Here is a 13,287-nt window from a genome sequence, read left to right on the forward strand (position 1 = left end):
TGTGGTATTCATTAAAATTGTATGTAATATGCCTTATTTAAACAGTTCATACGAAAATTGAGGCCGCTATTGAAATTGCATTGAAATAGCAATATCATCTCTTGTAACATGTCTATGGGGCATAATAATATGTAATGACTCATGACTACCCTTAAAAAAAATAAAAGATCTATAAATTGTATAATTTTCACTTTAATTGCCCGTCACAGCACAGTGTCTAACTGCACTCACGATGGTTGAGGGTTCGATTCCCGTTCAGAATTTTACGCCCAGTAGAATCCACTGTAACAAATTCTAAATAAGTTTGAACTTAGAAACTCCACGTACCATACATTTCAAATGCACGTCTAATATTAAAAACCACAAATATTTGAATATCAAAACCACAATTAAAAACACAATATCGATCTAACATTAAATATTTCAAGTGCGCAATTAGTATTGCACAATTCTCATTACTAACTCATTGTTTATAAAGACTTATAATGATAGAGGCGATAATAAATGTTATTTATTAGTGAATAGCACTCGCTCTTCAACCTATATCAGTAACTGAACTACAATTGATTAATTATGTTGTTTTTGTTGTTAACAATTTGCGTAGTGTTATTTGTTTTATATATAAAAAGAAATGGAGATCACTGGAAGAAACGTGGCATTTTACAAATCAACGGAGTTTTTTTTAAATTTCTATGCAGTAAGCGATCTATTTCCGAGATTTATAAGGAAATTTTTGACGCGCACCCAAATGAAAAGCATATTGGCATATTTTTAGGATCACCAGTGTTACTGGTCAAAGACATACAAGATTTACAGGCTATATTTCAGGGCAACTTTCTAAATTTCAACAGTAGAGGGATCAAAAGTAACCCAAATGATATTTTAGGTGATAACGTGTTGTTTATGGAAGACTACCGTCGCTGGAAGCTATTACGTCACAAACTTTCACCAATTTTTACAAGAATGAAGCTAAAAAATATGTTTTACATTATGGACAAGTGTGCTCAAGATTTTACTCAATTCGTTGAAGAAACCAAGTATGTTAATCGTGATACGTATAATACATTATATAATTATACAACGTCGTGCATTGGTGCAACTCTTTTTGGTATTGATGCTAAAAGTAAAAGTACCATGAACTCTCCCTTTTTGGAAATGACACGAAGTGCAATTGCTCCCTCATTAACAATAAATATCAAAGCAGCACTATCAAATATATCACCGCTCATCTTTTATTTGATGGACGTCAAAGTGTTTGGAGATCATGAAGATTTTTTTATAGGGACGGTTAAAAAGATATTGGAGCTACGTAAATGTGAAGAGGGTGGAGAAAAACGTCACGATTTCATTGATATGTGCGTAGAATTACAACACCAAGGAACAATGAAAGACCTAGCAACAGGTTATGAAATGGAAGCCTCAGATGAAGTTCTGGCGGCTCAAGCGTTCTTTTTCTTCTTGGCAGGAGTAGACACATCAGCAACAACCATGCATTTTACATTACTCGAGCTGGCTAGTAATCCAGATATCTTGAAGAAGGTGCATGATGAAATTGATAAAATGTTTGATGAGTCCAATGGCCAACTCGTATATGAAGATATTGAGAAATTAGAATATTTAGATATGGTACTAAATGAAGCAATGAGGAAATATCCCCCGATAGGGTCAATCCAGAGACGTTGTACAGATGCTGTTACATTACCAAGTGGAATCAAAATAGAAAAAGATAGCGTGGTTATAATACCAGTATACGCATTACATAGAGATGAAAATTTATTCCCCAATCCGACAGTGTTTGACCCTGAAAGATTTTCACCAGAAAATATATCAAAAATTGCCAAATTCTCTTATCTACCATTTGGTGAAGGAAATCGCAAATGCTTAGGTAAAGTATATTATCTTTTTAGGATATGCCAAGAAATCGTAAAAATAATATTTATAGTATTGTTATTTAAAACATTTCTTTGCTCTAATTAGACAAGTTACGATAGTGATTGGTTTTTGTAATGAAATGACCAAAGAGTGGGGTGATCTAATACTAATTTTTCTCTTGAAATGTTACATTATATTTAGTTAACTCAAAGGAAAAAGTACATAAATACCTGTAGTTAATTTTTTAGTTTAATGTATTAAAAAAAATGTTTTTCAGGTATAAGATTCGCACGTGCACAAATGAAGTCCGGCTTATCATGGCTCCTTAAGAAGTACACTCTAAAACCACAAAAATATGCACCTGTATCATTCGCGCATAGTTTTTTCAGTATCAAAGATGAAAAAGCTAATTTTGAACTTATACCAAGGGAACTTTAAATATTGTTTTAATTTTAAATTTTAAGATAATATTGTTAACTTTGTGCAACGTGACATTGGCGAAGTGAATAGTGCTCAACTGGCACGCTCGAAGCGCCATAAATAAAGAACCGAACCGTTAACTTTGTGACTTTCATTTAATGTAGTTCTTTTCCTTGGGTTTTCAATCAAATTTCAAATGTTATTTAATGAATAACACCACGAATTAAGGCCGTCGTGACGCAGCGGCACAAGAGTGTGACTGTAACGTGACGGTTGTGGGTACGATCCTCACTCGAGGAAGTGAAATATTTATGTTACGTTTATATTTCCATTTCTTCGCTCTGGTGTCAAGGCAAAATCGCAGCGTTCAGTTCCGTGACTTAGCACATAATGCCTCCAGAATTCGGCGAAAGTTGGCGAACGGAAATGTCTTAATGGGGAACAGACTGTCTTGATAATATGATCTCAGGTTCCCTCTGCCTTCCCTACTATGTGCAGCGTGAAGCTAATTAAAAAAAAAGAGATGACAAATGTTTTATGGCGAGTGAATACGGAACTCGGCACCCATTCCTTTTTTTCGATGAAATTGAGACGTATTACTTAACTTTTAACTTGGCTCTCATGTCTCATTTATATTTTAATAAATGAATTGTTGAAAAATAAATTAATTTTTAACAAAAAGAAAAACCGACTTCTAACAACGAACTAAAAAGTGAAAAATAATTATACAAAGATTTTATAATTTTGAAGTCGGTGTCAAGTAAAACAAACAGGCTTAGTAATTAGATATTGTAGTAAAGGTGTTGTAGCATTAACAAGAACATACATAAAAAGTATTCGGGTGAATATGGAATCTCCCTTTTTTGAAGTTGGTTGAAATCATTTTCAACCAACTTCAAAAAACTTCAAAGAGGTTCTCATGAACATCCTCTTTTTTGGGATTGGTTTAAAAGAAATGCAACGATCAGGAATCTCACTTCTGACATCAATTTTAAAAGTTTTTGCTTGTAACTATTACAGTATAATCATTTTTTTTCAAACTTTCTCAATTTTCACCGGATTCCATAATCGGAACCTAACCAAACTTTCACCAAATTATCCTTGAAGTGTATCCTTTCAAATAAAAAAGAATCATCAAAATCGGTTAGCGCAACATTGAGTTGTTCGGCTATTTGTCGCGCACATACCTAATGCAAATTTAAGACTTATGTGATTTTCTCATAGATACCATTGTCAGACATGAACCAAAAAAAAATGGCACCATTCGGGAAGGTGAAGCTTCACCTTTCAAATAAAAAAAATAATTTCAAAATCGGTTCACCCAGTCAAAAGTTATGAGGTAACAAAAAAAAATAAAAAAAAAAAAAAAAAATACAGTCGAATTGATAACCTCCTTTTCTTACAGAAGTGGGTTAAAAAAAGTTTTAATCATTAATAGTTTGTTTATTTGAAAATCGCATAACTATACGTAATCTTTCATCTAATTTACATACTTGACTAGATAACGTCGTAAATAAATATTTAATAACACATAATCGCTGTTATTATACTAATAATGTTACATAAGTGTATAATTATATGAAGTAGACTACAGAATGAATTCAGTAGTGCCTTGATCTTTCTTGAGGAGAGGACTAAAATTAATTATATTATAATGTGGATTTTACTTTTAGTTATTTGTGCAATATTGTTTCTTATATATTTAAAAAAATATGGAGATTATTGGAAGAAACGTGGCGTTTTTCAAGTTAACTACGTTTTATTTAAATTTATTTACAATAAGGGATCAATAATAGAGATTTGCAAAGATATATTTGATAAATATCCACATCAGAGTAATATTGGGATATTTATGGGATCACCGGTGCTTTTAGTCAAAGATTTGAGAGATATACAGGCAATACTACAAAGTAATTTTCAAAATTTCTTCAGTAGAGGCATCAAAAGTAATCCAGAGGATATTCTAAGTGATAATGTCTTACTTATAGAAGACTACCATCGCTGGAAGCTTATACGTAACAAACTTTCACCAATTTTTACCAGAATGAAGCTTAAAAATATGTATTATATAATGGACAGATGTGCACAGGATTTTACTCAGTTCATAAAAGAAACTAAATGTATTCAACGCGATACTTACCATTCATTATATAATTATACAGCGTCGTCCATCACTGCAACTCTTTTTGGTATCGACGCTACGAATAAGACTACAATGAACTCCCCATTCTTGGAAATGGCACGAAATGCAATGGCGCCCTCATTATTATTTAATATAAAATCTATATTATCAAGTATGTCACCGACGATATTTTACTTATTGAATATAAAATTTTTTGGAGATTATGAAGATTTTTTTATAGGAGCTGTTAAAAAAGTGTTAGAATTACGCAGACATGAACAAGGCGTAGAAAAACACCATGATTTTATTGATATGTGCATAGAATTACAAGGCCAAGGAACTATGAAAGACCCAGCAACTGATTACGAAATGGAAGCCACAGATGAAGTTCTAGCGGCTCAAGCATTTTTTTTCTTTTTGGCCGGAGTAGATACTTCAGCAACAGCAATCCATTTTACGTTGCTTGAGCTAGCTAGTAATCCTGAAGTCTTGAAGAGAGTTCACGCTGAAATTGATAAAATGTTTGAAGAGTCCAATGAAAACCTTAGATATGAAGATGTTGAGAAATTAGAATATTTAGATATGGTACTAAGTGAATCAATGAGGAAATATCCACCAATAGGTTTGGTACAGCGAATTTGTACAGAAGCTTTTACTCTACCGAGTGGCGTTAAAATAGATAAGGGTACCTTGATTAATGTACCAATATATGCACTACACAGAGATGAAAAACTATTTCCTAATCCTACAGTTTTTGATCCTGAAAGATTTTCACCAAAGAATGTATCAAAAATGTCAAAATTCTCTTACATACCATTTGGGGACGGAAATCGTAAATGTATAGGTATAAAACTTTTATTCACAAACTTTCTAATTACTGTTTTCTCTTTTTTTAATATTTCTTTCTTTTTTCGGACTTTTTTGATATCAGACCACACCATTATGAGTTCTTTCGCTCAACTTGCATTGCTTCCTAAATTCGTTCTACCCTAGTATATGCCAATATATACATATATACTATATGGATATAGGGTAAAGCGAAGAAAAATTATCACCTGTAATTTCACTGTTGTATTTTAATTTCATATCTCCTCTTTTTTCATTCTCTATTTTTTCGTGTGATATAATGTTATGAGGCCAGTCGTGGCGCAGGGGCATAAAGTGTGCTGTAAAATCGACTGGTTGTCGGTTTGAACCTCACTCAAGGAGATAATTTGTTTTATAAATTTATATATTAATTTCTCCTATCTGATGTCGAGGCAAAGCGCGGCGCTGAGTTCTGCCCCTTAACACGCAATGCCTACAGAATTCTGCAGAAAGCGGGAAACGGAGTGTCTTACCACTAGTTCAAAGCACTTTTTTATATTTATATATAAGAAGATGATAGTTTCGAATATATCAACTAAAGTTGTTTTCTGTTTTCGTATATGAAAAACCAATAACGATTTCATTTACAAAGTTTTTCTAAATTTTAGAACTCTCCGAACATGTTTGCCAATTATAGTATAGCGAACGAGGATGAGTTGTGTTAAAGATCACGATATATATCATGATTTCAAGTTGGTTAAAAAGATATTCTCACAAACATTTTTTTATCAGAAATATACTTATTTACTTAAATATTTTGTTATTCTGTCTTTATAACACGTTGATAATAGCAATGATAGCCCTGTAGCAGTGACTGCCGAATGATTGAACTCGACCTCTGCTGAAGGTAACTGAGGTTAAGAATAACAAGTTTACAAATTCTTTTCTTTCAGCTTCATCCTATATCATGCATATAGAGAACCTAGTGTTAAAATACTGTGCTACCCACTTTCTGGGTTTTTTCTGTGGAAGTACTTCACATTTACATTTATGATATTTTGCAAGAAGTAAGTTAGATCTTATACAAATGAAGGAAAACATCCAAAAAGTGAAAATTTATAGATATTTCATAGAAATACACAGGGTCCTGGGATCTGTTGACCCTTCTTCTACTATCCATAAAATTATTTTATTTAATAATTTTGGTGTTTTTAGCAGTTCGGTATTTTATTTTTTATATTTTTAGCCGACTTCTGTAAGAAAAGGAGGTTATCAATTCGACTGTTTTTTTTTTATGTTTGTTACCTCACAACTTTTGACTGGGTGAACCTATTTTGATATATTTTTTTTTATTTGAAAGGTAAAACTTTTTAAATTGATGTCAGAAGTGAGATTCCTGATAGTTGCATTTCTTTTCAACCAATCTCAAAAAAAAGGATGTTCTCATTTTCAACCAACTTCAAAAAAGGGAGATCCCCAATTCGCCCGAATACTTTTTATGTATGTTCTATCTTTTTATGTATGACTTCAAAATTATAAAATCATTGTGAAATTATTTTAGTTCGTTATTAGAAGTCGGTTTTTCTTTTTGTTAAAAATTAATTTATTGTTTTATTCGTATATTTGTCTTAAGTCGTAAAAGTAGTATGATATGGGTAATCTATAATATATATTTTTTCATAAATACAAAAAAATTAAACAAATGAAGTCCGGCTTATCATGGCTCCTTAAGAAGTACACTCTAAAACCACAAAAATATGCACCTGTATCATTCGCGCATAGTTTTTTCAGTATCAAAGATGAAAAAGCTAATTTTGAACTTATACCAAGGGAATTTTAAATATTGTTTTAATTTTAAATTTTCAAAATAATATTGTTGCCTTTGTGACTTTCATTTAATGTAGTTCTTTTCCTTGGGTTTTCAATAAAATTTCAAATGTTATTTAATGAATATTTTAATGAATACCAATTAAGACCGTCGTGATGCAGCGGCACAAGGGTGTGACTGTAACGTGAGGGTTGTGGGTTCGATCCCCACTGGTGGAAGTGAAATATTTATGTTACGTTTATATTTCCATTTCTTCGCTCTGGTGTCGAGGCAAAATCGCAGCGTTCGGTACCGTGACTTAGCACATATGCTTCCAGAATTTGGTGAAAACTGACGAACGGAAAAAGGTCTTAATGGGGAACAGACTGTCTTGATAATATGATCCCAGGTCTGCTTACCCTACTAAGTGCAGCGTGAAGCTAAAAAATAAAAAGATAAGACGAATGTTGAAGGGAAGCTCCCATGCAACGGATATGACTTTTATACTATTTTTATAGATGGAAGAAGTTTTATCGCGAGTGATCACAGAACTCGGCATCTCTATAGGACTCCTATTCTTTTATCGGTGAAATTGAGACGCATTAACTTTTTACTCTCATGTCTCGTTTATATTTTGATGAATAAATTGTTGAAAAGAAATTATAATAATAATAATTTTAATCATTAATAGTTTGTTTATTTGAAAATCGCTTTACTATCTTTGATCTAATTTACATACTTGACTAGATAACGTGTTAGTTAAGTAAATATTTAATAACACATAATCGCCGTTATTATATTAATAATGTTACATAAGTGTATAATTATATGAAGAAGACTACAGATCGAATTCAGTAGTGCCTTGATCTTTCTTGGGGAGAGGACTAAAATTAATTATATTATAATGTGGATTTTACTTTTAGTTATTTGTGCAGTTTTGCTTCTTATATATTTAATAAAATATGGAGATTATTGGAAGAAACGTGGCGTTTTTCAAGTTGACTACGTTATATTAAAATTTATTTGCAAGAATCGATCAATACCAGAGATTTACAAAGATATATTTGATAAATATCCACATCAGAGTAATATTGGGATATTTATGGGATCACCGGTGCTTTTAGTTAAAGATATGAGAGATATACAGGCAATACTACAAAGTAATTTCCAAAATTTCGTCAGTAGAGGAGTCAAAAGTAATCCAAAGGATATTCTAGGTGATAACGTCTTGCTTATAAACGACTACCGTCGCTGGAAGCTTATACGCAACAAACTTTCACCAATTTTTACCAGAATGAAGCTTAAAAATATGTATTATATAATGGACAGATGTGCACAGGATTTTACTCAGTTCATAAAAGAAACTAAATGTATTCAACGTGACACTTACCATTCATTATATAATTATACAACGTCGTGCATCACTGCAACTCTTTTTGGTATCGACGCTAAGAATAAGACTACAATGAACTCCCCATTTTTGGAAATGGCACGAAATGCAATGGCGCCCTCATTATCATTAAACATAAAATCTATATTGTCAAGTATGTCACCGACGATATTTTACTTATTGAATATAAAATTTTTTGGAGATCATGAAGCTTTTTTTATAGGAGCTGTTAAAAAAGTGTTGGAATTACGCAGACATGAACAAGGTGTAGAAAAACACCATGATTTTATTTATGTGCATAGAATTACAAGGCCAAGGAACTATGAAAGACCCAGCAACTGGTTACGAAATGGAAGCCACAGATGAAGTTCTAGCGGCTCAAGCATTTTTTTTCTTTTTGGCCGGAGTAGATACTTCAGCAACAGCAATGCATTTTACGTTGCTGGAGCTGGCTAGTAATCCAGAAATCTTAAAGAGAGTTCACGCTGAAATTGATAAAATGTTTGATGAGTCTAATAAAAACCTTATATATGAAGATATTGAGAAATTAGAATATTTAGATATGGTACTAAGTGAGTCAATGAGGAAATATCCACCAATAGGTTTGATACAGCGACTGTGTACAGAAGCTGTTACTCTACCGAGTGGTATTAGAATAGATAAGGATACCTTGATTAATGTGCCAATATATGCACTACACAGAGATGAAAAACTATTTCCTAATCCTACAGTTTTTGATCCTGAAAGATTTTCACCAAAGAATGTATCAAAAATGTCAAAATTCTCTTACATACCATTTGGGGACGGAAATCGTAAATGTATAGGTATAAAACTTTAATTCACATACTTTCTAATTACTGTTTTCTTTTTTTTAATATTTCTTTTTTTTTGGTGTTATCTGACCTCACCATTATGAGTTCTTTCACTCAACTTGCATTGCTTCTCTTCTTCGCATTGCTTCTCTTCTTCGCTTCTCTACCAATATATACATATATACTATATGGATATAGGGTTTACCCTACGAAGAAAAATTATCACCTGTAATTTCACTGTTGTATTTTAATTTCATATCTCCTCTTTTTTCATTCTCTATTTTTTCGTGTGATATATTATGAGGCCAGTCGTGGCGCAGGGGCACAGTGTGTAAAATCGACTGGTTGTGGGTTTGATCCTCACTAAGGAGATAATTTTGTTTAATAACTTTATATTTCCATTTCTCCGATCTGATGTCGAGGCAAAGCGTGGCGCTGAGTTCCGCCCCTTAACACGCAATGCCTACAGAATTTAGCAGAAAGTGGGAAACGGAGTGTCTTACAGTGGTAACGAGTGAATGTAAAAATCACTTTTTTAGCACTTTTTATAAAAAACCAAAAACGATTTCATTTACAAAGTTTTTCTAAATTTTTGAACTCTCCCAACGTGTATGCCAATTTTGGTATAGCGGAAGATGGGTTGTGTTACATACATCGTGAGTTAAAGTTGGTTAAACAGATATTCTCACAAACTTTCATTATTTTATCAGAAATACAGTTATTTACTTAAATATTTTGTTATTATGTCTTTATTATACGTGGATAATAGCAATGATAGCCCTGTAGCAGTGACCGCCGACTGCGACAGCAGAGGTCGAGTTCAATCCCCAATGATATTAACTCGCTTGATAAACTAATGAAGTTCAGAATAACAAGTTAACTAATTCTTTTTTTTTTCAGCTTCATCCTATATACATATATATATACATATTGAGAACCTAGTGTTAAAACACTTTGCTACCCACTCTCTGGGTACTTTCTGTGAAGTACCCAACATTTACATTTACGATAAAAGTAAAGTAAAAAGTAAAATATTCTTTATTGCACACCAAATAATTAATTACAAATATGTTTATAATGATATTTTGCAATAAGTAAATAAGATCTTGTACAAATGAAGGAAAACATTCAAAAAGTGAAAATTTATAGATATTTCATAGAATAAAATATATTAGAAAAATATAACTGTAGTTTATGTCATACAAAATGAATGCATGCCCTTTTAAGTTTTTCAACTTTTATGTACTTAGCCTTGGTATATCTAATCCTGAAGTTGGTACGGAGCCGTAAGTTTTTTTTTTCAACTAATTGCTTGCAAGATTTAAAAGGGTCCCGACTGTTGCCCCTTCTTCTATTATCCATAAAATTATTTTATTTATGTTTGTATTGATAATATAAAAAATTCAGTGTTGTTATTGAGCACTATTAATTGTGACAAAATTAAAAGATTGCTTTTTGTTATTTACTCGCATAGCAGTTTTGGTGTTTTTGGCAGTTCGGTATTTTATTTTGTTATATTTTTGTTTTATTCGTGTATTTGTCTTAAGTTGTAAAAATAATATAATATGGTTAATCTACAATATATATATTTTTTTCAGGTGATAGATTCGCACGAGTACAAATAAAGTCTTGCTTCGCGTGGCTCTTAAGGAAGTACACCTTGAAGTATCAGAAATACGAACCCGTTGCATTCGCGCACAGCTCCTTTAGCGTGAAAGATGAAGAGGCAAATTTTGAACTTATATTAAGGGACTTTTAATCTATACTTATATATATATATATATAATTTTTATTTCTCTAGAATTCGGCAAAAAGGGACGGGGGAGTCTCCCTCAGCCTAAAAATCATTTTTAGTTCCTAATATTATACTTAATAAAAACAAATAAAATTTATTCATTTTTATTTCTACTAATCTTCCTTCCTTCTAGCCATATTATATAGTATTAATATTTAATATTTTTTTATTCATTCTTATTTTAATTGTTGATAAGAAAGTATGCCAAAATAAATATATATAGGCCGAAAAACATTTTAGTCGTGTCGATAAGAAATATTTAAAAATTATTCATCACTAAGGTCTAAGTTGAGTTCATCATCACGTGAAAGTAGCGTGTTCAATTTCTGCTCATCACAAGTACCACATTGTACCGCTCGGGCACATGGGTAGTTCGACTGTGAGCGTGACGGTCGTGGGTTTGATTAATATTTAAATATTTTCAATTTTTCGCTTTACTAACAAGGCACAGCACGGCGTTTAATTCCGCCAGTCAATACATAATGGTTCCAGAATTCAATGAAAACTTGAGAACGTCGAACAAGCCAGAGTATCTTAACACTATGTTCCCAGGTTCCCGTTTCGATCTGCCTATTCTGCTATGTGCGTGAACGTGATGCTACAAAAATTACCGTGTTGAAAGGTATAACAATGCAAAGTTTTGGTCCTTTATACTATTTCTTATGGTAGGGTAGGCAAAGGGAACCTAGGAACCTAGTGTACCAATTTTACGACAAAGTAGTATTCCAAATATTCTGCAGTTCTTGTATTCATTTTAATTACATGTCATTGACTAAGCATATAAAAAAATATCTATCAATATTTTCTTTAAGCACATAGTATAGTTTCATAACTAAAAAAAATACATAAAAAATATCTTTTCAGCCTACAAAGGCCTAACATTGATTTCCAATACGTTTATAAATAACAAACATTTTATCAATCCCTATGAGGTTTTTAGCATCCCCGAGCTATCCGCTCTTATATTTTCGTAACGGATGGCAACCTTGCAGGAAAAAGTTAAATTGAATATAAATCTATCCCTTAGGACAGGACGAGCTGACGTCAGACAATGGATGTCTTAAAACATAAATATTTTATGTAAATAAATGTTATTTTGTTAGCATTTTAATTATGGTTAAGTAAAATTGCGTCTGGTGTCATTCGAAAAGAATGATTGTGAATGCTTAGTCAAAACAAAGTACGGCGTTGAGCTGCGCTTGTCGATACACTTTTGCTGTGGAAAGTGGAAAACGGATTTTGTTCACATTAGGATCTCTCTGCCTAGCCCTAGTACGTGGAATTAGGGCTGAAGCAGACAAAAATTTTACAATAAAAATTCGTTATAATAAGTTAAGTTTGCGGGTATATGGGCACATTTTGTATGAAATTAACTACAAGTATAAATTTATAATTAAAAGTGATCCTATAAGGTTTCAAATTTTACATTCTGAGGTATAGAACTTTTAAAATAGGCTTTATAAATGTTTTTTTTTTTATTTTATAAATCCAGCCTTTTCATTTGTTACTCATATTAGGAAGGTTTTGCTACAATTTTATTTTCACGATTATTATACATTTTAAATGGAAACTCTATAACCGGATTAATAACATATATTTAGTGTTATACATTTTTAGAAACCCTACATTACAAACACCACAGTCCATAGTAACGGCTAGACTCAACTCGAGTCGGTTAAACAAGTTCATTTAAAATGAATAAATAAACTTTGGGAACAAAAAGTCCTTAGAACTTCATCATAATACTAAAATCCTCAAGGCGCTGTAACATTCAACACGAACATTAACTAGAGCTACAAAATATAAATACATTTATCAACAGAACAGCGTCCCCTAACGAAGTTTACGAATGATTCGGCAGGTAAGCACAGGCCTATACAAATAGCCTCGAACGACTTTATTACAGCTATTTCGATATATATTTTCTGAGAGGCTTTGTATAATGTGTGGAGTAGTTTAGTGTGTTATTATCGTTGTGGGTTCGATTACCTCTCTGAGGGAATGATTATATTAAATAATGATTTCTAAGATTTGCGGGTTCAAATCCCGCTACGTTCAATTTTTTATACGTTCTTTAAAAAAAAGTATATTAAGTCTCACATATCAGAATAGGCTTCGTGAACATGGCAACATAAAGTTAAAATACTCCAATTTCCATTGAGACGCTTCTATTCACTGGGTTCCTCCGAATTCTTGTAGAATCTCATTACCAGAGCGAGGAAATACAAATATTAAATATTTCATTGTTCCGAGTGGAAATCA

General features: G+C 32.1%; 2 protein-coding genes and 1 pseudogene across 3 annotated transcripts; all 3 read left to right on the plus strand.

The window, feature by feature from the left end:
- The first annotated feature begins 504 nt into the window (after positions 1–504).
- LOC146534249 (cytochrome P450 6j1-like) lies at positions 505–2,432 on the plus strand. Its single transcript, XM_085192808.1, has 2 exons — positions 505–1,885; positions 2,150–2,432. Exons 1-2 carry the CDS (start codon positions 574–576, stop codon positions 2,308–2,310), a joined length of 1,473 nt encoding a protein of 490 aa, XP_085048934.1. The 5' UTR covers positions 505–573; the 3' UTR covers positions 2,311–2,432.
- Positions 2,433–3,168: 736 nt separating this feature from the next.
- Positions 3,169–7,092, plus strand: LOC146534250 (cytochrome P450 6j1-like). The gene is made up of 2 exons (XM_085193736.1): positions 3,169–5,293; positions 6,930–7,092. Exons 1-2 carry the CDS (start codon positions 3,947–3,949, stop codon positions 7,059–7,061), a joined length of 1,479 nt encoding a protein of 492 aa, XP_085049862.1. The 5' UTR covers positions 3,169–3,946; the 3' UTR covers positions 7,062–7,092.
- A 177-nt stretch (positions 7,093–7,269) lies between these two features.
- On the plus strand, positions 7,270–11,114 carry LOC146534251 (cytochrome P450 6k1-like; annotated as a pseudogene). Its single transcript, XR_014878477.1, has 2 exons — positions 7,270–9,242; positions 10,829–11,114. The product of XR_014878477.1 is annotated as a cytochrome P450 6k1-like (transcript).
- The last annotated feature ends 2,173 nt before the right edge of the window (positions 11,115–13,287 follow it).

The sequence above is a fragment of the Heliconius melpomene genome, chromosome 11 (assembly GCF_056956725.1).
Source record: "Heliconius melpomene rosina isolate 202511_hmr_F chromosome 11, ASM5695672v1, whole genome shotgun sequence".
Classification (NCBI taxonomy): domain Eukaryota; kingdom Metazoa; phylum Arthropoda; class Insecta; order Lepidoptera; family Nymphalidae; genus Heliconius; species Heliconius melpomene.

Coding starts and splice junctions, on each gene's coding strand:
- LOC146534249 (XM_085192808.1), top strand. CDS start 574: ATGTTGTTTTTGTTGTTAACAATTTGCGTAGTGTTATTTGTTTTATAT. Junction 1,886..2,149: donor AGGAAATCGCAAATGCTTAG/GTAAAGTATATT, acceptor AATGTTTTTCAG/GTATAAGATTCGCACGTGCA.
- LOC146534250 (XM_085193736.1), top strand. CDS start 3,947: ATGTGGATTTTACTTTTAGTTATTTGTGCAATATTGTTTCTTATATAT. Junction 5,294..6,929: donor TCACAAACTTTCTAATTACT/GTTTTCTCTTTT, acceptor AAACAAATGAAG/TCCGGCTTATCATGGCTCCT.